The sequence below is a fragment of the Labrus bergylta genome, chromosome 13 (assembly GCF_963930695.1).
Source record: "Labrus bergylta chromosome 13, fLabBer1.1, whole genome shotgun sequence".
Lineage (NCBI taxonomy): Eukaryota > Metazoa > Chordata > Actinopteri > Labriformes > Labridae > Labrus > Labrus bergylta.
In genome coordinates, this window is record NC_089207.1 from 22689673 (window position 1) to 22716152 (window position 26480).

General features: G+C 39.3%; 3 protein-coding genes across 3 annotated transcripts; all 3 read right to left on the bottom strand.

Annotated features, from left to right (window-relative positions):
• Positions 1-491: 491 nt before the first annotated feature.
• On the bottom strand, positions 492-2514 carry LOC109989380 (olfactory receptor 13D1-like). Its single transcript, XM_020641105.2, has one exon. It carries the CDS (start codon positions 2403-2405, stop codon positions 1473-1475), a length of 933 nt encoding a protein of 310 aa, XP_020496761.1. The 5' UTR covers positions 2406-2514; the 3' UTR covers positions 492-1472.
• A 15113-nt stretch (positions 2515-17627) lies between these two features.
• Positions 17628-19875, bottom strand: LOC109989378 (olfactory receptor 10A7-like). The gene has a single exon (XM_020641104.2). It carries the CDS (start codon positions 19681-19683, stop codon positions 18748-18750), a length of 936 nt encoding a protein of 311 aa, XP_020496760.1. The 5' UTR covers positions 19684-19875; the 3' UTR covers positions 17628-18747.
• A 2437-nt stretch (positions 19876-22312) lies between these two features.
• LOC136181311 (olfactory receptor 10A3-like) lies at positions 22313-24112 on the bottom strand. Its single transcript, XM_065962415.1, has one exon. It carries the CDS (start codon positions 23997-23999, stop codon positions 23034-23036), a length of 966 nt encoding a protein of 321 aa, XP_065818487.1. The 5' UTR covers positions 24000-24112; the 3' UTR covers positions 22313-23033.
• Positions 24113-26480: the final 2368 nt, after the last annotated feature.

Sequence of the window (26480 nt, forward strand, 5' to 3'; positions counted from 1 at the left end):
ATATGTACATATGGTAAATAATGTCTCATTCATTAAAAGTTTGTAGATGTTCATGTAAATGTTCTTTCTTTGCAGAAGACAAATTGAATGACCTATTTACCAATTGTCCATCAAATGTCCTGAGGACATTTTGGATATATGTCTACACCCTTTCGCATGATGTGACAGGATGTAGACTGTATAAAAATGTGCATAATGTAAATGATTATGTTCACCTCTAGAAATGGCTAAGGTGCTCCTATGTTCTTTTGCAATAGCTCTTTGAATGACAGGCCATGCATTTAGGCTACAGCCAAATGTACCACTAATGAAAAGCTACAGCTGAAATCTTTAAACTGGGCTGTCCTCCGTAGTTCAGTTCACAAATTAATCTGCAAAGGTTTGAAGCTGTTAATACTGAATGATGCCTCTCTTCTACTTAAAGCCACAAACAGGGCTGTAGCCACAGAAGATGCTTATGAAGCCTTTTCCAACTTTATTATTTATCATCATTTCTACAGTAGTCAATTCATTTTTGCATGATGTGCACTAATGCACATTAGGTGAAATAAGTTTATTCTGACTCAGGGACTCTTTTACAGAATGCGACAGCTGTGGCATTAACTCTGAATTTGAACCTGAATAAAAGGCTTTTTGTGGAAGCTTAACTGTGAAGTTGTTGCTTTTCTTGTTATACACAGTGTCCCAATGACTTGTGTCAGTGTCTTTGCTTTTCTCTAAACCCAATATGAACATGGTTTCAAGCCCTAAATGTGTTTAGGATATATAATATATGTGTAAATAAACATCAAATTCAAATGTAAGTATGGAGGGGGGTTAATTACCCTTATGTATAATTTAAAACCAGCTCTATCCAGGCTTGCTTTGGTTAAATCAAATGTGACTGATAACGGGTTCACGACAAATAACTCATTTTTTTTGTTCAACAGTTTCTCCATTTTTTATTACCAGAGAAGGATGGTATATACAGTTCAACATTTATTTTGGATGTAATCTCTTTTTTCACTGCAGCTTGTTTCGACCTTTTCAAGAACATTAACATGCAAAACATTATAGTATTTTTGAGACATGTAATTATGTTTTCTCTATTTTTACACACTTGCAGTAGGCAAACGGGAGCAAAATTCATCTTAAATCTACAATGCACAACCATTATGTAACAATAACAAATTAAATATATTTTTTTCACAATAATGTTGATTTAGAAATCTAACACAGCCACATTATATATGTAGACATAAAATAACTAGACATATTAGAGATTATGCTACAAATATTATTTAACAACGAAAAATATGAATGACAGGTCTAGCAACAACAATGTTGAAACAATTATTCTACAGTATGTTTTTTTTTTCATCTTAGCAGTCTTCTTTGCATTTCTGTTTCACACAACCTTGAGAAATGATAATATACAACGTCTAATCACTTTCAAATGGGCACATAATTCTCCCCACGATACAACTTTTTGCCTAAGTATTGACACGTTTACCAAACAATATTTGCTGAACTCTGTTCCTCATTTGCGTTAATTTGAAACCATATATCAGTGGATTGATAATTGGAGGAATAACAAGAAATTCTATCGACATAAAGTTTCGTAGACTTTGTGGTAATTCTTTTGAGCCATATCGCATGTACAGCAAGTCAAAAAGCAAGGATACAACAACAATAATTAAACAGAATAAATGTGGCATACATGTTTGCATGAACTTACTTCTGTTCTCTTGTGATTTAAGGCATGTTTTGATCAGATAAATATAAGACCAAACAACAAAAAGAACATGGCAAAAATAAAAAGTATAGTTAAAAGCTGGCATAACGATCATTGCTATGGGGGCAGAACAGGCTAGTTTACCAACCAAATAATTAATACAGTAGATCTTCGGTATGTGTGAGCCACATAACCTTGACATCGACGTTGTGACTGTGCTCATGAACAACAGATAAAAAGGAATAATCCAAGCAAAAAACACAAACACACAGATTCTTTGTTTAGTCATCACTGATTGGTATGCCAGAGGCCGACATATAGCCACATATCGGTCATAGGCCATTAGAGCTAAAATAGAAAAATCAGCACAAGCTGAAGAGTGCAAAACAAAACCCTGCAGGAGGCACCCCGTATACGATATAATATTAGCTGTAGACAGAAGATCCTTGAGAAATTTGGGGTAAAAGCCTGCAGTTCCATAAAGACCATTGATGCACAAATTACAGAGGAAGATATACATGGGTTGATGAAGGTTTTTATCCACAATGGTTACGACAATTATGGTCATATTTACAAGCCATATCACACAGTAACACAAAAAAGTAAGAACAAAGAGGGTGACTCTGTAGTTCGTTGTGCCACTTACCCCTGAGAGAGTAAACATTGTGATTGCAGAAAAATTTTCCTTCATATTGAAGGTAAGACAATTTTTTTGTTATTCTGTATCTATAACAATAAATAATGCACTACTGAGAGAATGGGCCGTTTGAATCCCCCTCTTCTCTGCAGGAGAAAGAAGGGCCTCCAGTTCTCCGCCTGTCAATGGAGTAAGCTGTTATTCTGGCATCAGATTATATCCTTTCATGGCAGCAACAGGTGATGAGCTTGTCAGCATGGGAATTAAAGCAGGGATAAAGTGACAAAAACTGTCTACATGACAACCAAACACAACGACAGATTGACCCCAAAGAGCAGTAAAGAAAAAACAAGAATAAACCATTAATGAAATAACTTAAAATAGCATGTTATGTGTTATGAATAACAGCACGAGACCAGCCTGAAATCATAACATATGCTTATTGTCAAGATTGGTTTTTATAAACTTTTTTCCAGTTTCCAAAGTGGAGTTACATGTATCATTTGGTGTGAGTCCTTGGAAATAATGTAAGCAACCTGTTGTTTGTATATACATAACTAATAGTTTTGAAATATGAATGTTAAATTCAGCACAACTGATACTATTAAGTAGAAATGGCAATGGTCATATTTCCCCACTGTAGTTGATGTTTTTTAATTTATGACTAATTTAAAACCCATTTTTATGATCAATATTTGTACAGTTGGACTGGATTGTTTATCTCTCCATTTACAGATAGTAAATGGATTTGAGCTTGTTTCTTGAGCTTTAGTCTTCTGACTACTCAAAGTGCTTTTAACACCACAGGTCAGACTCACCCGTTCACACTAAATTCACACAGTGAATCCAGATACTGATTTTTAAAGTTCCCTTCAGTATTAACTTATCCCATTCATACACATTCACACACAGCCGCAATTTGGGGTTATATACGTATATAAAAATAATGTATTGTATGTAAATGGGAAAATACTGTAGATGTAGCACTGTGTGAGTGCAGGGAATATATTTCATGTTTCCCCAGCAGAGGGCACAGTTCCATTTGTGATGGTCCTTGTCTTAACACACAGTGAGCTGCTGGGGTTCTATTTGCCTGTTGTGTTAGTTTGTTGTTGTCTCTTTTGTTTAGAGTTTGTTTCCTTGTGTCCTAAATCTGTGAATAGTGCAGTGCCAGGTTTGCAATTACTTCCAATACTGATTGCTGTTTCACCTTTAAAAATAGACAGATCATGACCGTGTTACTTGACTGACTAAATCCTATTTTTGGTGAAACTACGCCTGCAATGTTTCTGGGGGCAATTCATGTGTACACCACTGGCATAAATACAAGTTGGGACTTGATCCTCAGCTCCCTGGACAGGTGAGACATTGCATACATTTGTTGAGAAGCTGATGGATTTGGCATAGGCAAAGTCAGAAACAAAATAACTTGTCAGTTCGCTTGCCCACTTCAATCGCTGCAACACCTGTTGGTTTGCTGTTTGCCTGCCAAACCGAGGGGCGCCCACAATGCTTATGTGGCCTTCTCACACGACTTGTAGGAAAAGTGGCTGGTTAAAAAGGTTTATTGCTCAGCTTATTTCTTCTTTAAGTGTTGGGTTAGAGCTCACAATTGATTATAATGATTTTATGACACTTGTTTTCTTGCTGGTAGTCTGATATGGATAAGACGACCTTGGGCATGGTAGGGCCAACTCACAGGCTACTTCCATTGCATTGGCACTCTCCACATTGTTGTAGAGACTTTGAGCCAAATGACATCTGCAGCTGTCATTTCAAGTCAGAAGACTTTGTCAATGTACAAGCACCTGCCTGATATTCTAAAAATAATTGTAATTGTCCATCTATCATTTTGTTGGACGTAATATCTTTACAGTGCAGAAGATAAAAAGCAAATGTTTCTAGTTGTTATGGATGCATATATGCTCGCTGGCCTGAGAAAGTAGTGCAGATGCAGACCAACACAGCCAGCAAAACGATTGAGGTTTTGAGAAACCTATTTGCCTCCTATGGTTTACCAAAAGAGGTGGTAACACAGAATGGACCTCAGTTTACTTCAGGTGAATTTGAGTTATTTCTTAAGCTGAATGCAGTCAAACCCATTAAAGCTTCTCACCCAGCCTCAAATGTTGGCATAAGACACTGCACAGTGCCTGGTGCTGAAATACAGCACGATCGTGACAGCAACAGGTATAACCATGGCAGTTTGTATTTGTAAAAACTGTGCAGTACGATTTGACTACAGAACACATAATGACAGGCTTAGTATTTACATGTGAAAACAGGTTCAACTGGCCCAGAACTCTGTGAGGTCCGTGCAGCGTATCAGCTCATGCACTCTATCTCTATCTTTGTCTCTCTCTCTCTCTCTCTCTCTCTCTCGCAACACGTTATGTAGGTCTATTCTTTAGCCAAATCGTACTGTATAGGTTTTTAAAAAACAAACTGTCAAATAAGTTAAAGTCTCAATCAAAGTAACCTTGTGGGACATAAATCATTGCTGGCAGGCTGATTTCTGAGCCCTGATTCACAAACAAATGGGGGTGTGATAATACCGGACACTGCGCTATTAAGCCACCTTGGATCACGGCGATGAAAGTCCCTTCACTGCAACACCCCTACACAGCACACATACATGTAAAAGAATAGCCATACTGAATGGTTTTCACCTCGATGAGTGGGCTCCCAGCTCAGCTGCTAATGTTATACCTTAATACATTATAATGATGCTGGTAACAGGGCCCACACCAATGGCTAGGACTCGGGTTCATGATATAATGTCCTTATTTGAGCAGCTGATTCCTGACTCAATACAGAAAATCATTCCAGACATGACCAACCTCGAGGGGAGACGTGTTTTTAGGGAGCAGTGGGAAAAGATGGACAACATACATTAACATGCCTACTTTGGGATCCTTATACTTGCAAGTGTCTTCAGGTCAAGAGAAGAGTCTACTGGAAGTCTGCGGGACTGCTGAGACAGGAAGAGCGATTTTTGGAACCACAATGTCTCTGAAGGACCTTTCACATATTCTCAAGGGTTTTGAGGTTTGATGACCAAGACCATGATCAAGACCTGCTAGTCAGAGAAGGGACTGAAGTTTGCAGCAATCCTTACTGTGGTGGATAAGTAGGTGGAACTGCATCCATTTCTTTACAACACTGGGTCCAATGTAATTATTCATGACCGGCATGTGAGGTTTAGGCTGTTGCCCCTTTAAGTAGTGTATACCTTCCAGGCCAGCAATGTATGGAATAAATATATGGATCTTGTGAATGGTACATGCACATTTTTAAAGGGCAGCCAGAGGGAGGAGCCCCTGAGAGAAACCAGGGAATCTGGGTTGTGCTGGATTTGACGCAGAGCCTAAGTGGCCACAACATCACCTGTGGTTATTTATTTCACTCCGTACAGCCTGGGACATGAACTTCTCAAAAGACAGCTGAAATTGGTTGGAACAATTAGAAAATAATAGGACAGAGTTAATCTCTAAAGAACACGCTAATCCATTCTTCCAACTTTGTGTTTACGGCCAACACGGCCCTAGTGTTCTATATTCCCACAAAAGGGCAAAAATGTGACTCTCATGTGCACTCTACATAATGATAAAAGGATCACACCCATGACCATCAGCTGTTCATGGGTGTTTTTAGTATGAATTTCATGAACTCATCCCTCATGGTAATGATTTTTGTAGTTCTGTGTAGCTGTATGTGTAAGACACCTCTATAGAGGCAGATCTATATTTATATAGGAGCCAAGTGTATGTTGTTGGCTGAAAAGTAAATATGATTTGCTGAGGCTGATAAGTGTTGCAGAAGAAATGTATGTTTGACAGGTTTGAGTAAATGTAATGTCTTCGTTCTAACCTATTAGAAGTGTATCCAAATAAAAGGAATTTGTAGGCTGTACATGTCTGACAGTCACTGCCTTACCTTTATAGTCAGGCTTCTACTAATTGGTTCTGTCTCCCTTGTTCTCTGAGGAATTGGCTAGAGGCCTGTTGAGTGTGGCTCTGTTGATCTCTTAATTCACATGAAACTCTTGACATGGAATTCTCATGCCAACCATTTACTGATGGACTCACTGCATGTGTAGTTAACACTTCATTTGTTTACTTTCTCACAATAAATAATAATTATTAACAGTTAACTGGTGTCCTTCCCATATTTCGTCTTGCCTTTTTGTTACCAGCCTAGGCCTAGTAGGTGGCTTATGGGTAATGTAGGCGATGAGAAGTTATGATCGAGTCTCCCGCAATGGTAGGAGTGTGTGTACAGGTCTGCAGGTGTCTGTAAATTAAGTGACCCGGTTCAGAAAATGTACACTGTCTTTCCTCCTGCTTGTTTACCAGCCCAAACGAGCCAGGCAGCTGTCCTGTACTACAGTTAGGGACGACAAACTGAAAAAGGTAACACTTTTTTTCCCTTTATTCTGTGACTTCTACGTAAGAAAGTTGTTATTTGTTTGGATTGGTAATTGGCACCTAGTTGAGCTGTTTAGTTGGTAGTTTGTTTGGAGCATTTCTGATAAAACATTAATATTCAGTCTACTTTTAAGCAAGTTTCGCTTGAATTTGAGGACTTTTGTGCTTCAAACAATGGGGAATCTTTGTGTGTAAAGTTGGAGCGCTCACTGCACGGCAGCATATGCACTTTCATTAGAGATGAGTTTATGTCCATTGGAGAAAGTGAAAACATATCCCGATATCCTGAAACATTTGCATTCTGCCTTATAGTTGTTTGAAAAGTTCAGAACAGCTTTAAAATTTGGATTTGTTGTAGTCCCACCTGCTTGACTTGGTAGGCAAGTACCCTTTTTTGTTTTTTGACATTCCTTCTAGAACAGATTGAATTGAACATGATATTGATGTGGGAGACTAAGGGCACGGTCACACTGGCCATCCGTACCGTGCCCAAGCACGCTTCAACCCTAAAGTCCAGTTCGTTTGACCAGTGTGACCGCTCCGTATCGTGCTCAGGCACGGTACACTTCCTTGGCTTTGGCACACTTCGGAGAGGTGTGCTTCAGCACGGCACACTTCATGCACCAGCACAAGCACGCGGGTAAACAACGCTGACAGCCTTCATTATGGAGAAATCCAGAGTTTCATGGCTGTATCTGACTAAAATGACTCAATAAAAACCACAAAGTAGCTGTCATGTTCTCTGTGTTGTTCTCTGATGTGCGGGCGTCCGCGCGGCCGAGTCCGCGCGCGAGTCCGTGCGTGTGTCCGCCCGCACATCGGAGAACAATTTATTTATGTATTGCTGTGTCTGATTAAAATGGCTTAAAATAAGCTGTAAAGTCAGTAAAGTTGCTGTCATGCTCTGTGTTTTTCTCTGATGTGCAGACGCGGACTCGACTGCGCATCTCTTTCTCTCTCTCTCGCTCTCTCTCTCTCTCTCTCTCGTCCGCCTGTTTGTAAACTGAGCACGCTTCATAATAGCATAAAGCGTACATGTGTTGTATTACAACGTTATGTACAAGAGGTAATCGTGCTCAGGCACGGCTAGTCCTGTGTAGTGTGACCGCGGGCACGGTACAGATGACCAGTGTGACCGCGCCCTAAAAGCCAATAAAACAGAAGTTTTACTGAATACCACCAAGTAATCATGAGTATCTGGATGCTGAAGTTGCGTACATGCTTAAAGTGACATTGCTGAACCCTCTTCCTCTAGTTGGGCTTCTCCATTTCTGGGAATTCCCAGATTCTGCACCGATTTAAGAAAAAATTGAATACGGTGAAAAAGTCCCTTTGTTACAACAGACTCAAGAAATTTTGGCCTTCGTCACACCATCTGAAGTTGAAGAAAACCCCTTGCGTTGTTTGACGTAAGATGAGTCATGTAGTCTCAGGTTTAAAAGGTTGTGCCGTTGGGATGCTGGTGGCGCAGTGGTTAGTGTGCGCGCCCCATGTATGGAGGCTGTAGTCCTCCAAGTGGGCGGACTCTCCCTGATTTCAGAGTCTATCCACTGTCCTATCTCTAAAATAAAGGCAGAAAACGCCCAGAAATAAATCTTGAACAAAAAAAGGTTGTGCCGTTCAGCTTGATGATTTGGTCATCTTCAGTGATACTTGGCACTTCCATTTGGAATGGAGCCGTGTGTTATTTGATTGTTTCTCTGAAGCGGGTCTCGCTGTTAATTTGGCAAGATGTGACTTTGCCAGAGCTACAGTGACATACCTTGGTTGTGTGGTGGGTCAGAGTCATCTTGCTCCAGTCCAGTCCAAGATATGGCCATAGCTAACTATCTGCCACCCAATACGAAGAAAAGGCTTCAGAGGTTTTTGGGGTTAGTGTGGTAATAAAGGAGTTTCTATACAAACGTATATTTGAAATTAATCTTATTATTTAAACACATTCAAATGCAAATATCTGTTTGGACAACAAACCTTGTTATACAATGTTAAACCTCTGATGACTTTTCATGCTATATCAGGAGACCCATTTAATCGACTAAGAGGGGGCCGACTGACTGCAAAGTAATATCACGTCTTTGTCTGGTTTTGTCCAATTGTATGTTGTTTGTCATTTTGAATTTCCACAGATGGAACAGTTGAAGATGGAGATGCACTTTCTGTACCCGAAGTGATGCAATGGTTGACTGGAAAGTCACATAGGCATCTACTTATTGCAGAGACAAAAATTTAAGATCACTGTCCAATTTGACCACGTGTGTGGAGCGGATGCCAAACCACAAGATATGCGCATGCATGGCATTTGAGTATCGTTCTTGTAAAGTTCCACCAACTGTATATTTTTTATTTTATTTTACAGTGACAGTGCATATTAATAAACATTTCTGTTTGTCAGGCTAACTGTTACGGTTTGTATCTTGACCCAAAAGCAGACACGGCAGCAAAGTTGAAGGGTTTGAGGTTTTATTGCAGGGTTTGGGAAAGGTGGATGGCTGACTGGCTGGCTGGTAGTGACGGCGTGGAGGAGACTTATGGAGTTAGCTGGTTCTGTAGGCAGGCAGGTGATCGGTTGAGTTGTCTGAGAGGAGAGCAGACTGGAGGAGATGACACCGGTGAGAATCTGCACAACAGGAGAGAAAATCTGTTAGGATTCACTTGTAAAACACTAGGAACAAACTCTAACAAAATGTTAAGAGCAGACGATCATAGCTACCACTTCAGTAGACTCAATAATCTGGCAATAAGTCGAGTTGAACCCAAGGGTTTTAACTTGAGGCAGCTGAGCAAATGAGTTGCAGGTGTGAGTAGTCACCCGGTGTTGATTGAAGCCCCGCCGTCCAGAGACAGACACACACACACACACACACACACACACACACACACACACACACACACACACACACACACACACACACACACACACACACACACACACACACACACACACACACACACACACACACACACACACACACACACACACACACACACACACACACACACACACACACACACACACACACACACACACACACACACACACACACACACACACTCACTCACTCACTCACTCACTCACACACACACACACACGCACCGCTTGCTAGATAACATTAGCAAGGTACGTTAGTTTACATTAATTAGCTGCTAAATTGTTGCTAGAACGTTTACTTCTGCTCGTGATCGTACTGAGAACAGCCGGTGGTGAATAATAATCCAATGAGCTGAGCATTTAGTTGGATAAAGCTACAGTTTGCAAACTGAAAGCTGCTAAAACAATCACATTTATTTTCCCCGACCGTTCTGTTCAGTACGTTCAGTACACAAATCACTCACTGAGAGAGACTCAGAGGTGGAGCTCTCGTTCAGTTCGTTCACTGAATGAGAGCGCCGCTCTTCCTCTCAGTTCGTTCAGTGATTCACGTCGGAGCTCTCGTTCAGTTCGTTCAGTGAACGAGCGAGACTGTGAGTCACCAGCCTCAGTCACACACACACACACTGTACTGACTGAAACACGATCGTTAGTAGATGTTAAAACAGTCAGCTGAGTGAAATTAAGTTGGATATAAAAGCCGTTTGTAAACTGGCAGCAGATATAAAAAGCACATACATTTTCGCGACACCTAAATGTTAAATAATATATTTTCTACTTCCTCAATTTTGGAGGCATGAGAGGGAGAAGTAGGGGCGGGCTTTAGTGACACAGAGCTCCCGACCGACTCCGTCCTGTTGGTTCAGTCAGTACGTATCACTGACATGAAAGGGAGAGGGAGGGAGGGCGGGCGGGCTTTGAGTGACTCTTACGGTCTAGGGAGAGAGGAGAGCGCAACTGAAGTTGAGAAATGAACGACTCTTTTCAGTAAGTGATTCAGTTCAGTTCGTTCACCCAGGTGATTCGTTCGTTTTGAACGAATCGTTCATGACCGACACATCACTAATTGGACATAACACCATCAAGTGAGGAAGATGATACACTTCAACATGTTCAAGAAGCAAATGAATAAGTTATTTAAAATCTTCCAGAAGACACAGCCTCTCCACAGCCATTCTCACCTCAGCAGGTAAATGTCTGTGCCATCAACTCAACTCCAACAGAAGAGAGACATCTTACAGACTCCAGTACCAATAAAGACATCTACCCCAAAGGAATCAACCAAAAGGAGGAACAGAAGAAATAAAACACTATCAAAACTGAGGTCAAAATTGTGCTACACAGAAGATAAACTTCTTGAGATGACCAAAGTGACGGTCAATATAAAGAAATGACTGAAAAGACTTGAAATGGCCAAGAGGAGGCACGTAATTGTCAACATGGAAGGCAAAGACGTCCAGAATAAAACTGCAAAGAGGTAATCAGAGAACACTACCTAATAACAGTCAGAAATAACTAATGTGCACACTGGTTAGCTGTTTCCTTCATCAAGGTTATGATGTCAACACTGTTATAAATGGGGAATCTGGAGAAATTCGGAGAAAGGGCCAGCTATTCCGTAAGACAGCATGAACAGACACCATGGCAAATCTTCATAGAAGATTTCGGTATGAGAATCCCAGGCACAACCTTTCGAAGTCTCAATTCTTTTAACTTAAGCAATTTTGGATTGGCCAGCGTCAGAGTCAAGACACAGACAGAGAAACGTGTGCTTGCAAAATGCATGAAAACTTCTGATGTACCAGCTTCGGGTCATAGAAACATCATCCACAAGGGACATTGTACAGGCCAGTGTGTGTAGTGAGAATAACATGTGCATTTACATAGCATGTAGAAACTGCAAGCATAACTTCCTTCCGATGCGTGTTCAGTCCGTCTGATGGGTTTTCACTTAATTCAATGTGTGTGTGCTTCCACTGGCTCTGCTGCGTCTCAGCTCCGGCAGTCCAGAGCCCTCCATATCAGATATACAGGGCTTCCATTTTTGCCGGATGCCGGAGCACGACGCAACACTTTAGCAAAAAAAAAAGAACAAGCAGGACCGGGAGTCCGACACAGAAACAACATTAAAACATCCAGTTTATTTCAAGAATAAAATGACCGTTTATGTGTTTATAAGTTTTTTTTATAGAGTTTTATACCACATACATGGTATTATCTCGTGCTGTCGCAAATGAATCTGTTAAATTACTGCGGGAATTCCTTTGTGCTGGACAGCACTCCAGCTGTCCAGCTGTTCTCTCCGTGGATGAAGCCGGTGGGTGTTGACGTACGAGGGTGCACGGAGCGGTAACGGAGCGGACACGCAATGCACACGTATCTGGTGGAAGTTTGGGGCAAGACATTTCACACGTCACTGAATCCTTCAACGAAAGAGTGGGTTACTAAAACTACCAATATCTACAAAATACAAAGATGGGTCCACTGAAGAGCAGGAAGTGAGAAATGTGATACATGGCATACGTCTATTGAAAAGCTGGTGGAACTCACACAGGACCACCTCTCAAACTTCTACAGACACGTCTACAACATTAAGCACCAGTTAAAGAAAGAAGAAAGACTGAGGAGACATTTGCATCGTTGTCAGCCTGTCTTAAGCATGACGCCACAGCCACGTGGGCTCACCTTGACCTGACCGAGGCCAAATAAGACCAATATTTACCCTGCCTAAACAGTCCCATTCATGCAAGGATTTAAGCATGCAACATGGAATTTCACAGGCAACCTATGGAAAGGGTGCTCCTGATGGAGTGGGCGGTGCCCTGAAAAACGTGGCTTGTGTCTTAAGCATACCAAATACAGACACTCTCTTCGAGCGGCTGAAACTAAATTCATCTGTGAGGTTGTTCAAAATAACAGAGGTCGAAATAAAAACAAGTGGCGAATTAGTACCGCCGTACCTGAAGGCAGTACCTGCCACAAAACCGGGCCTTATCTACACCCGAGAAATGTCCTGCTTTGTAAATTTGCCTATGGATGCTTCAGTCCGAAACAATTTGATATTCAGTACATTGTGGAGTCAGAAAAGAAGAACCCTGGTCTCTCTTTTTCTGACTCAACTTGTAGTTTTTATTGTTTTATTGTTTTAATTGTTATGTTTTAATTTATTTTATTCTATTATCTGTTAATTTGTTTTTTTAAGATGTTGGTAATGTACAATGAGCATCTCTTTATTGTAAATGTATGTCTGTTTGGTTTGTGTAATATTTGAAAATCCATAATAAAATATTTATAAAAAAAGAAAAGAATAGAACACTGTGTTATGATTTGGTTTGGTCTGGTTTTTTCAAAGTTTAGATCTTGTTTTAGTTTTTTTTTATTCTTCCCTAGTGTTGCTTGTCTTCCCTTGTGTTTAAATGTTTCCGAGTTTAGTCTTTAGTATTTCCTGTTTTATTTTGTCATTTGTTATCTTAGTGTTTCTCTCTTTTCTAGAGTATGGTTAAAATCTTGAGTTCTCTTTTAGTGTTTTAGATTGTAGTTCTTGGGTGCGTTCGAATTGTCCCTCCTATTTCCTTTCACTATCCACTTTACCTTAACCCTGGAAGCAGTTAAGTGGCGGCCATGATAAGAGCCGTTCGAATTCTCTAAAAGTTAAGGAAAGGAGATGAGATTTGACGCCCCACAATTCCTTGCGGCCGCAACATTTAAAGTGCCTCGCGCAGCCGACCGTTCACGAACATTAACGATGACAGAAAAGGGACGCAGATCATGTAAATTGCAATAATATGCCTTGAACAACTTTCAACAATCTTTTAACCGTAGGCGAACTATGAACGTTACGCTGATGTTGTAAAATGATCAAAGTGAGTTTAACTTTTATTGCAGCCTATGCTCAGTTTGCGTTCGTTATTTATCCACTTGGAGTGTTTTGGCAGCCGTAAACAACATCATAAATAATGTTAAACTTTCCTTCAGTCACAGATGCTGGTTAAACTGGAGAAATAGACAGATCAATGGCCTCTTGAAGGGAAATCCACCCTAAAACCACCTCCCAAAGTCAGATGTTGCAGTATTAAATTAAAAACATCCGGAATCCAAACTAACTACATAAAAACAGTAAGATAAGAAACTGTAATTTAACATCCACAGAACCTGTGGGTGGGAAGAGGAATGCGGCAAAGTTAGGCTGGGAGTAAGTATATTTGTTGTGAAAAACGTTTTTACTATAACTGGGTGTGGCGAAGGAGATGGCGCTAGAGGGGCAGGTGACTGCCATACAGGCCTCAAATAATGGGACAATTTAAAAACCAAATACAAGGTAGGCTAAAGCAAATAATTTGGCTGGGCACTATGGTGGGCTGGTGTTTGTGGATATTCCCTTGTACATTTAAAACAGTTTTACATTGTCTACCCCAGTCTTAGGAAATGTAATGTGCCTATCACTTATCAAACATTACACATTTGATTAATCTTAAACATTTAAGGCAAAAGTAATTATGAGTACACACAATTTTGATAATAATACTTTTATTTATAAAGTGCTTTCAATCAATGTGCTGTACAAAGGTCATACAAAAATACAGGGACATGTTGAATGGCTTTTAACTATTCCATTAGGCCTTTTGGTCAGTTTGCATTCTGCCCCAAATGCCCTGTTAGTAACATTATTTCATCCATGTGTTAATAGGAGTTGAAGAATCCCCCCCACCGGAACGGGCACGGACAGTGGTGAGGCAACAGCAGCCATTGGCCATGGTTTGATGCCATGCATGAGGCTCTGCCTTCTATTCAGCCTCCCACCCTCATTGCCTCATGCCCGGTGCCAAACCATGACCAGACTGCTGCTGAAGCCTCATCCTCCTCATCATCCCTCCAGCCTGCCACAGATGATGAGGAGTCCGTGCCCTCCACCTGCTCCCAGTCTCCCACCAAAAGGCAGAAGAGAAGTGGGGACCTGTTGGCCTTGATGAGGGAGCAGGCCAGAAAGGATGACTTCACCACTGCTGCTCTCCTTGAGCAAAACTAGAGATTCCTGGGCCTGCTGGGCTAATTAGTTAAAAATAAAAAATAGAAGAAACGTACAAACAAAATTAGTCCAGTTGTGTTAATTGAATGATATCAAATGTAAAGTTCTGCAGCCATCTATCAGGAGGGTAAAACCTGACACCAATGCATACTCACCATAAACTCTCAATTAAACAGCCCAAACTCAGAAAAGAAAGGCAGCTCAGCCCATAATGTCAAACTAAAAGAAAGAGAAAGTGGGGGAAATAACATTAGTGCAAATTCATTTCAGAATTTATAGAAAATGTGACCAGAAACCCATGTTTTACCTTGCCACAACATTCGGAGCAAAGGTATGCGCTACTTCCAGGGCTCTGAAAAAGATCCCTCGCCACCGTGCCTTCATCATGCCAAAAGCCCTCTCTGCACCGCCCTCTGGCATGGTGAGCATTATAGCGCACCTCCACTCTCCCCCTCAGTGGCTCCCGGTATGGGGTAATGAGGGACACCGGTGCATTGAGGCACAGATATCCCCCGTCCCCCACAATGAAATATCCAGCTGGTGGGTAACAGCCTCTGACAAATACTGGACTATTCCTAAGCACCCTGGTGTCGTGGACTGAACCAGGGTAGCCCACAAAAATGTCCAGAAATTTGCCTATGCTGTCACAGATCGCCTGCAGCTGGACCGAGTGGAAGAGTTTCCTGTTCAGGTAGTCTGCTGCATGAGGACCATGGGGAGCCTTGACGCAGATGTGGCATCCATCAATGGCTCCCACACAGCAGCTGAAGGCTGGGCTGTTGGTTAGGTGCTGGAAGCCATTTCCTACTTAAGCACACTGCGTGAGGGTTTATTTTTTGTTTTACTTTCTTTCCAGATTGTTGATTGTCAGAACAAGGTCGACACTGTGAGCTGTGCTGGAGCGGAGGGAGAAACAGTCTGGTACTATTTTCATGACATAAAAGCCATCATCAAATGAAATGTACCATAGTCACGAGTACAGGGGTAGCTGGCTGTCTTGGTTCCAGGCACCAATCTCTTGATGTAAGGATTTTGAGAAAAATCAAGGGAGGATTTGAATGGGGCAATGTACTCTCGGAACCAGAGCCACCAAAAAAGTGATCAATCCTTGTTGAGCTATATTGCGATGGTAACAGCAAGCTCAACCAATCAGAGACGTAGCTGTGACACTCTTATGATCGTGGGTAGTGTAGTTCTTTCCCCTGATATTGTGAATAAATCTTGTTTTTCTTAAAACAACGTTGATATGAACTTGTGTCTCCTACAGGAGCATAGACCACCGTTTCACACTCGGGTAGCTCAAGGTAAGTCTACCTTGGATGGTTATGACATTATGGCTAATAATCAAATCCCCTATGGAGAAAATCAATGTGATTTTTACTTCCGGAACCACACTGTTGAGCCTTATTTCCATCTCTGACTCAGATTCTGCGAGATTCATGCAGATTCATGCGGGAAAGGAGCCACAGGTCGGATTCAAACGTAGGCCACTGGCACCGAGTGCACAGGTGCCCCAGCAACTAGATATCTATGTCAAAATGTATTTTCTTCTTCCTTCAGATTGTTGGAATGATTCACTACTGCAAACTTTTGACCTGCCGGCTCATTTTTATGCATTGTATTCATGAAATAAAAATAAATTGAATGTGGAGCTGTAAAGGGAGAAATATGGGGCTGATCTGTATGTGCACATATCCAGGTCTATTGTAATTTATTTACCTTTGACCTCAATGGGTATTGGTAGTTCATTTGGCTAGTACATTTCAAAGAGCTCTGTGCCACATGGCTGGTAAATGTTTGTACCAAAACAGTTTTCAGTCTGTTCGGTGAAGCTTCAGCTACTTTCTCCTGCTTCTCTGATGTCTGTGTTTGTGTGTGACCTGGTCAAACGGTCGGTTCAACTTTTCTTTATTCACTCTCACTTATTTCCACAGCGAGCAACGTCCGTCTCCGGAGCATGCCAGCAGAGCCACTGTGCTCTGCTCTGTTACCAATTACTGAAAAGTGTATTAATATTTTGGTCAGTAAAATATACCTGGTCGGTTAATTTCTTCAACTCGCCACCACCTTGGCTGGTGAGTCAAAAAGTTAATTTTAGACCCTGGTTGTAGTTCTGTGTGTAATGGCCAGTCCATTTCTGATGAAGTTATTGGGAAAACAATTTTTATTGAGTAAAAGGACATTCAGAAATTGTACAATATATGATGCTGGAGAGACCTTCTTTGTGAGCGTTATATTGAGTGTTTTTTTAATTATTTGCTTAGAAATATGAAGAGTCCTTTGGAAATGAAAGATTGGCCAAGCTCCTTTCTCAGCCTAACTGGCGGTTTCCATAGTATCCTTGTGTGCAATGTCTCCCCTGTGGTTTTGCTTCGTTCGACGGCATGCCCTAACCAACTGGGTTTATCACAGTGGAGTGAAATCATGAGCAGCTGTACTCGGGGTTAACAAGATCCTATAGAACTACAAGATCACACAGAGAGACCACAATGTTGAAACATTGAAGAGGTTGATTTGCTGTTCATTTGGTGCCTGTTTTGATGTTATGTTGATAGAGTGATAGCATAAACAATTGTGAGTCTATATATTTCTTTGGGAATTGAACACAATAGCTCATCCCTGTCTCTGCTTTTTATACCTCAGAGCTGTTGACATACTTTATCAGCTGTATGTTTTATAAAATCAACCTGCTGGTTTGAAATCTTTCCATCTGTGACCGCGTTCTCAGTAAGACAGCTGATGTTAACGTCAATGGCGGGGTTTTTATTACAATCGAAAATAGTGTTGTCAGTGATGAAATGGTCACCAACCGATTGACTTAAAGCTTTCAAAACAGAAGCATAAGAGGGTCTTTATTAACAACCACAAATAGTGTTGTCAGAGGGTCTTTATTAACAACCACAAATAGTGTTGTCAGAGTGTCTTTATTAACAATCACAAATAGTGTAGTCAGAGGGTCTTTATTAACAATCAGATGTCAAACTTCAATCCATCCAAGATTGTTTTAAATCTTCCATTAACCCCACTGGGTCATAACTGTTTACAGTTCACATTGACAATCTGAAAGCTCTCGCTCTCTTCCATATCCACATCTTGCTTGTGCTGTACAAACTGTATGGCAATTGTAAGGGACAAAAGCAGTATCCATTTCTGTCTTTCAGTAGTAAATGGGTTTCTTTAGACAACTCAAACGCAAAAATAGCAGCATTTTATTTAAAAAGTATTATTTTGTCTTCTTTTGTGTTTTCCACTTCCTAAACTGAATATATTTTACCACATTTCAGGTAATTTAATATCAGAAACTTACACCACTAACCCACTTGGTATGTGTTCCCCACACAATGTAAATTATATACCTTCACATCTCATTGATCGATGAACTAGCAGTCTGTAAAATTATTATAAGAAGGATTGTGCCATTTAAATGAAGCTGACAAAGAGAAAGGGTTGTATTGTTTTCAGAATTAATAACTGTATGATGTTCAACACTTGTTCATTCTTTTGTAACTTGCAGTCCAATATGCAGTTTTTTTTATTTGCAAGAAAGCAACGTCAAGGACTTCAACATTGTTTATTTAAGTTAAGTCAACTTTATTTATATAGCACATTTATAACAGCCGAGGCAGACCAAAGTGCTTAAGCACACAACAACTTTTCATTGTAGCTATTTAGTTACCAAAGAAAGAACATTGAACATTTTCATTTTCTGAGGCTTGATTATTTTTTTTTAAGTTTATTATTATTATTATTATTATTTAATTCAATCTAGGTGAAGTTGAATACAATAAATTATGACCAGACAACGCACTCTTTCATTTAACACTTATTAAACAGTGAGCCTGGCAATAAAATTGTCACTGATTATTCCAGAGCAGGAATTGTCTTTTATGTTGAACCCTGATTACTTACAGTGATAAACCTGCATTCTCTTTTAGCTGTCCTGTCATAGCAAATTAAAAACATAAGATGTTATAGGAAGTATTTACTAACAGTTGACTACTAGGTTTCAATAGCCTGTGTTTCTAAGACTTCAATCAGATATTATGCTGTACTGTTCCAATGATCTAACAACGTTCAAGAAATTAATTTATGCAGTGATAACGTCTGTAAAATGTGCTTTCTTATTTCTGGTAATTTAAGGCCATATACTAAGGGATTCAGAACGGGAGGAATGACAACAAACTCAAGTGAAAGAATACCTGCCACAAATGGATTTATCTCTTCAATATTATACCGACTCAGAGCAATATCACAGAATCCAGTGATGGAATAAATCACAAATGAGACAATGTGTGGCAGACAGCTGTGTAATACTTTCCCTTTGAATTCTGCAGAGCTTTTCCAGCAAACAATTACAATTTTCAAGTAGGAAAATAAGACAAAAGCAAGGGGAAGGAAAACTGTAGTTATAGTAAACCAAAGACCATAAATATTGTTGGCATCGGTAGCAACACATGACAATTTTACAACATTCCAGTTAGCACAAAACAATTTTTGTATCTCATTACCACATAAAGGAAGCCTGGTTGACAAAGAAATGAGTACTATGATACCAACGGCTGGAAAAATCCATGCAAATGCTGACAACTTTAAAACAGTTTTAGAAGTCATCTTTCTGTGATAATGTAAAGGATGACATACAGCAACATATCTATCATATGCCATAATGCTAAGAATGGTCATTTCATTGGCAGCATATGTGTAAATAATATATATCTGAGTGAAACAAGCAAGCTGGGAAATCAAATGATTAGCAGACAAAAGATCGATTAAGAATCTGGGGAAGAATCCAGAAGAACCATACAAAGAATTTACAGATAATAGAGCAATGAAAATATACATTGGCTCATGTAGTGTTCTTTCTCGAGATATAATTGTTATTATTACAAGGTTAGCATATAGAATAAAGGTGTAGAGCAGGAAGCAAAAGAAAAAGGCTGCATAGCGATAGTCTCCAATGTTCACAAACATGGTGAGGTTGAAATAAAAGGAATCGGTACTGTTCTTCATTCCACTCTCAGTAAGTCAGTGCATATAGGAATTCAGTTTTTCTTTGTGACATGACAGAGCTCTGTTTTAAGGAAAAATCAAACATTGTTAAGCCTAACATGACATGTTTCTGGACATGTCTGCAGTAGTTTCCGTATACTTGCCGAATTTGAGGAGAATTATCTGTATTTGTGTCCTCAGATTTTTCCCCAGTTTAATCTGGAAACACATCACCAGTGCTGGTACTGGGGGTAAAGGCTTAAAGAGCCTTTTATGTTGTCTGACTTTTGGCATCACGTCACAGTTTTTTTACTCTGGAGAATTATGACAGTGATGTCATTATCTTTTAGGACACTTGATGATAAACAACTCTGTCTCTCTAGACAGCTAGATAGAACGATAGATGTTTTTGGAAAATCTACTTAAGTATCTTACTTTTTTGCAATTATAACTTTTACTTCACCACATCTTAAAAAATGATACTTTTACTCCAGTACATTGACATTGTACACCTTATTACTCATTACAATGTAAAATCTGAATGTAATCGTCAGTCTCTACTCATCAGTATTGATTATCTGGACTGTACAGGTTTTTCACAAAATCAAACGAGTGGTGTTTTACATTTGGACGACCACATCCGAGGCTCATTTAAAAATGAAAAAGCAACTTACAACAATAGATGTTTCTTTATTGAAATAAATATGAAAAAGTTGTTCTGATGTACAACAGGTGGAAATCTGGCACATCTTGGATGAGACGAAACACATGCTCAGTTCTCCCAGCACAAAGCCTAGTATACACAAGTATATATATGTGAATAGTATACATCTGAGGGATCAACTACAAAGTAGATCATCAATCTTTGGCCTAGGGTGCTCTAGTACCAAGTACTCTTATGAACATCCCTATGCTCAAACATGGCTTTTGTTATGGCCAATCCATGACTAGCACAGAAGTCAAACAACAAAGCATCACTCCCGGTAGCTTTGGTCGATGGCTGTTTCGTCATGAGCCTGGGATGTGCCGAAGATTTCTGCCTGTTAAAAGGACGTTTTTTCTTACCACTGTAACTTTTGCTAAATGTTGCTAAAGTGCTACGCTCATGATGCATTAAGCTGAGTCTTTGTAATCTAGCAATAAGTAAGGTCTTTTTACCTGCTCTTTTGTAATATTAAAAAACAAAGAGTAAGGTCTTTCACCTGCTTTTTATAAAGTGTCTCGAGATAACGCTTGTTTTGAATTGACGCTATACAAATAAAGATTGATTGATTGATTGATTGATTGATTGATTGATTGATTGATTGATCAGGTTCAGATCAGGCGTTCCTTCCAATCACCCCCCTCATGGTGTCTCTATCATTACCCGCGTGATCATTGAAGTCCCCTAGTAAAACTAATGAGTCTCCTGACGGAACCCCTTCCAGTAACAATGGTAACAACACTAACCATAGGACGTCTCTTCCGAGATCCGAGTATTCCACAACGTTGACCGTCCTGCAGTCAATTTCCACCCACTTAGCAACAAGCTGTTAATTTCTTTGACTTACAGTAGATACATCCACAGGTCTGTGACAATTCACACACCAAATTAGTGCTCTAAAGGCTTTGGTGACGAGGTTGCCCTGTTACTCAGCAGCCAGTATGTCCTCCTCCTAAGTTTTGATTCGGGTGCGTAATGGTTTGTTTTTGTTTTGACCAGAGTATAGGCAGTTTTAAGGCATCGCCACATGGCTGCTGTGGACGCCCCTCAGTTTGCCAGGCAAATAACAAACAAACAGGTGTTGCAGCAATGAAAGTAGGCAAGTGAACTGGTTTAATACTGAAGCTTTCGAGTCTGCAACCACCTTGCACAACAACTCCAGGGAGGACGGTGTGGGGGGAGACGGCTCTTTGCAATGTTTTGAATTTTGAGTGCAGTACCCATTTTAAACACTAGGCGTCAGAGTTACATTTTGCTCCTTTAATGCAATGAAAAAATGAATATGCTCAGTTGGGGCTTGTGGGGGGAATTTACGACAAACCTGCATTTAAAAAGTTAGTTAGTCCTATCTTAACCAGCTGTAACACCAGAGTGATGAACAAAATAATGCATAAATTATTGTTATGCATTTAAACTTTACTTAAGTGAACGTATGTACATATTTTTATATATATATATAAAGTGAAATTATTCATGTAGTTGTTAGGATTTGACAGTAGCAATGGTATTTTCAAAAATATTATAATAATTAAGATTATGATTAATACATTTTGATATTAATCCCAAATCCCAGGGGGAAAATCCCATAGTCCACAATCAGGAATACACCTCAGTTAGTGTTTTCCTGTTTAAAATGACCTTTTTATATGAACAATACTGCCGCATTAATGTTTCTGTTCCATTGAACTATATGTTTGAGTTCATTTTAACTGTCTAATATACTGTTTAATAGCTTATTCTACAGGAAAAACATCATATTCTATAAGATTATTATAAGATAATTATTATGTTTGTAGAAAACCTTTTCAAAGTGTATTTTCATTTGCCAATCAAGAGGGTTTCATTTGTTTATTTGGTTCAATAAATATAATTTCTCCCAACCATAAAGGTACAATGAGTGTTACAATTTATTAAAAACATTCAAAATCATCTGAGCTGTAATGGTTTTCTCTGAAGAGGAAGGAAATGGAACATATATCAGTCTAGTAAATACATTTCTCTGACAAATGCAATGGAGAAAAAAGTGAATTTATCACTTAGATAAGGTGGAGAATTAAAACATAAAAACGTTGTCTAAATCTCAGTTGAAGTTCTCGACATCGTATTTGTACCTAATCTGCAATACTTACAAAAATACATTTTAAAAACACAATCATTCACAATAAGCAGTAGTTTTGGTGGGTTCAGTGATATCAGAGGTGATCAATATAAAATAATTTCAAGCTCCAAAATACGTTTCCAACATCAGCTTGTAGTGTTTTTCATTATTTAAAACATCAAGAATCATAAATGAATCTAAAAGGAAGAATAAAACATATATAAAATGTAATTAATGCCTGTCAAAGTTTGTATTTACTCTAATATTTAGAGTAGCTTTTATACATCATCATATATTATCAACTTTCCTTTTTCTTCTGATATTTCACATTCTACACAATTAGTTTAAGACTATACAATTTCAGAAACTGTAAATCATCTGAGCAGCTCATTTTTAAAGCATTAGATGATATAGGCAAGGGTTGCATGCTCCCAGCAAACTTCAATTTACAGATTGTATCATACCATAAGGTCTTATTTCATAATATTTAAAGACAACAACAATGTGGAGAAACCCCTGTCTTTTGACTGAGACTGTTTTTCTTTTGTTGAGACTTTTGATGCAGAGCATTCAAACAATCACTGAAGAATCTGGTATTTTTCTTTTAATTTTAGCTTTAAAGCAGAATATCTTGATAATGTGTCTTCTAATTTCTGGTAATTTCAGGCCATACACTAGAGGATTCAGAAGTGGAGGAATGATAACAAATTCTAAAGAAATAATTATGGCAGTGAATGGATTTATGTTTTCAAGATTTTGTCGGCTCAGGGCAGTATCACTAAATGATGTTATAGAATAAATACCAAAGGATATAACATGTGGTAAACAACTCTGTAAAACTTTCCCCCTGACCTCTGATGAGTTTTTCCAACAAGCAACAACAATTCTCAGATAAGTGTAGAAGATAAAAGCAAAGGGAAGAAAAGCTATTGTTATTGCCCCCAACAGTGCAAAAATATTATCAACAGCATCTGTAATACATGATAATTTGACAATATTCCAGCTGGCACAGTACACCTTCTCTATAATGTTTCCACATAGAGGAAGCCTGACTATCATGTTAAGTGTTATTGTGAGGTAACAGGCTGGGCTGACCCAAGCCAAAAAAGCTAACATATAGACTGTTTTAGAGTTCATCTTTCTGTGATAATGTAAAGGATGACAAACAGCAACATATCTATCATATGACATTATGCTCAGTATGGTCAGTTCATAAGAGGCATATGTGTAAATAATATAGATTTGAGTGAAACAAGCAGGACGAGAGATTAAATGACTATCAGACAGTAGATCCATTAAGAATCTGGGGAAGAAACCAGTGGACCCATACAGAGAGTTGACAGATAAAAATGCAATGAAAATATACATTGGTTCATGAAGTGTCCTTTCCCTTATTATGATCAATATCATGGCAAGATTTGCAGACGCAATAAAACTGTAGAGAAGAAGGCAAAAAACAAAGGATGGATAACGGTAGTGCCCAATGTTCATGAACAAAGTAAGGTTGAAGTAAAAAGAGTTAGTGCTGTTTTCCATCCTCTAAACCAAATTGCCTTCCTGCTTTAAAAAAAAAAAAAGTCAGTATTTTGGTTCTTATACCTCTTACCACAGTTTTGGATAATCAGCAACCTCCCAAAAAAATCTTCTGTTCAACCTCAATTGTAATCTGTATTTTGCGCGTGAGTTTGAGCATGATTAAAACACACATATGAACCACAACTGTGGGCTCTGAGGTGCTCAAAATCTTTTATGTACTCTAACTTGGTAGACGTCATCACATTAATTAGCTCATGGAGAGTTTAGGAAACTTTTCAAGTTTCTGATATGGTGTGAGATTGACTATTTGATTGACTGCTTCAATTTTTGAGTGCTTTATCAACAACAAAATCATCTCTACATTAACTGCTTCATTTGGAGGTCATGGGGTATGCTTTGAAGCACTGTTGTGTTGCATTTAATAAGAACTTTTTAGTTGCAAAATGTGTTGCATTTAATTTTGAAATAAATAGATGAATGTGCATTATTTTGGGCCCAACATAAAAAGGGTGTATTTTAATTGGCTTTTAATCTGAAAACACCAAGGTTGCAATGGATCATACCTCAGAAAATAACAAGAATTTATGTCACAGATCAGAATGCTTTTCGGAACAGCCAAAAACAAAAAAATATGTTTATAGTGCAAATTTTCACACAAACTTCAGTCCCTTTTTTGAAAGTGCTTTTATAAAGTCTTAGTGAATTCGTCAGTAAAATAAATATCGATATCAACACTGTGTGTTACCACTAAGAAGGAACCTCTGGTGTGGAAAAATTAAGTCATGAGGAAGTGCAAAGAAATGCAGTTTTTGAGTCTCCACTTGAGGCTGGCTCCAAAATCCCATGAACTCCCATTAACACCCATATTCAAATTACCATTTTCACAGCGCCATAAAATGTGTTCAGCCTGGTACAAAAAACTGTTTTATTTCCGGCTGTGGGTCAGTGGTAGAGTTGATCGTCCCTCGACTGGAAGGTCAGGGATTCGATCCCCAGCTCCTGCTGTCACATGTCTGATGTGTTCTTGGGCAAGACACTTTACCCCTAATTACTCCTGCCACTTCATCAGCGGAGAGTGAATGTGTATGAATGGGATCAGTTACTGTTAGTTAGATGGTCACTTTACAAAACAGCAAACAGTGTGTGAATTGGTGTGAATGAGTAGATGTAGCCTGAGGTGTAAAAGCGCTTTCAGTATTCAGGAGACTAGAAATGTGCTATACAAAGCTATATGAAGTCCATTTACCATATTCCACACACTTAAAATAGTAAATGGTCTTGAGCTTGTATAGCGCTTTTCTTCAACTCCACCTCTTTGTCTTATTACTACGGTGACCGAAAGTTAGTTTGAGACCGCTTGGCTTCAAAACGCCTCTTCTGAAACTACTGGATGATGTCACTGACACTCCATTGATGTCTTATACAGAACTGCATCAATAACAGTAACAGAGTACGACCATTGGTTTAATTAAAATATAAGAAACTAAATGTCTAATGTTATTGTATCAAGAAAATGAAACATGCTGTTGAAACACAGCAACAGAGTTTCGCGTCTGACAAGGTCAATATATCCAATCAGTTTAGGAGTTTGGCATGGCTTATTCCAACTATGGCCTTCCCTGCATCAGCCCTGCCAACTAAGTCCATTAACATTACAATCTCAAAACAACAAATGTGTGTGTGTGTGTGTGTGTGTGTGTGTGCGTGTGTGCGTGTGCGCGTGTGCGCGTGTGCGCGTGTGCGCGTGTGCGCGTGTGTGCGCGCACTGGCTGCTCCTGCAGGTGAGGTAGACAAAACAACAAACTTCAATCTGTAAGTGTACAGCTACAGACTACAGCAGAGTAAGTATTGATAAACTATTGCTTTTTGTCACACACAACCACACAGCAAGAGTGAATGGAAAGTAACATTTGATACAAAGTGACCATAAACACTAGAATATCAATGCTTTTCTTAGTAAAATTCCACAGAGAACGAGCAAACAATATTAAAATGAGCACTGGAATGTTTTTATGTTCATCACAGTTCCTTTGCACCCGCACTTTTGAAATGCTGCTTTTATTTCTAAGAATCTGCAAAGGTCTTTTTCACAGTAAATCATTTCATAGCATGATGATCGTCATTGATCTGCAAATTACTAAGCTGCTTCCATTAGGTTTGTTTCATACAGATCACAGATCATGTGAAAAGCAGACCTTGGAATTTGCTTATAGGGCTTATTACCTGGCCTGCTGACACCAGTTTCAATTTCTTCTTTTGAAAGTTAATCTTTTGGTTTACTAGTTTTGTTGATAAGATTGCTATGGTGTGTTCACTTATTTGATGTGTGTTTTCGAGTTAAATGAAAAAGGGGTGCATGGGGGTAAAATTTGGAACCAGGTTATCTAGGTCCCTTTTCAGACTGTGCCACAGTGGAAAGTATTGTCGTCAATCAATTGGAAAGTCAGGATTTAATCCCCAGCTCCTGCAGCCACATGCTGA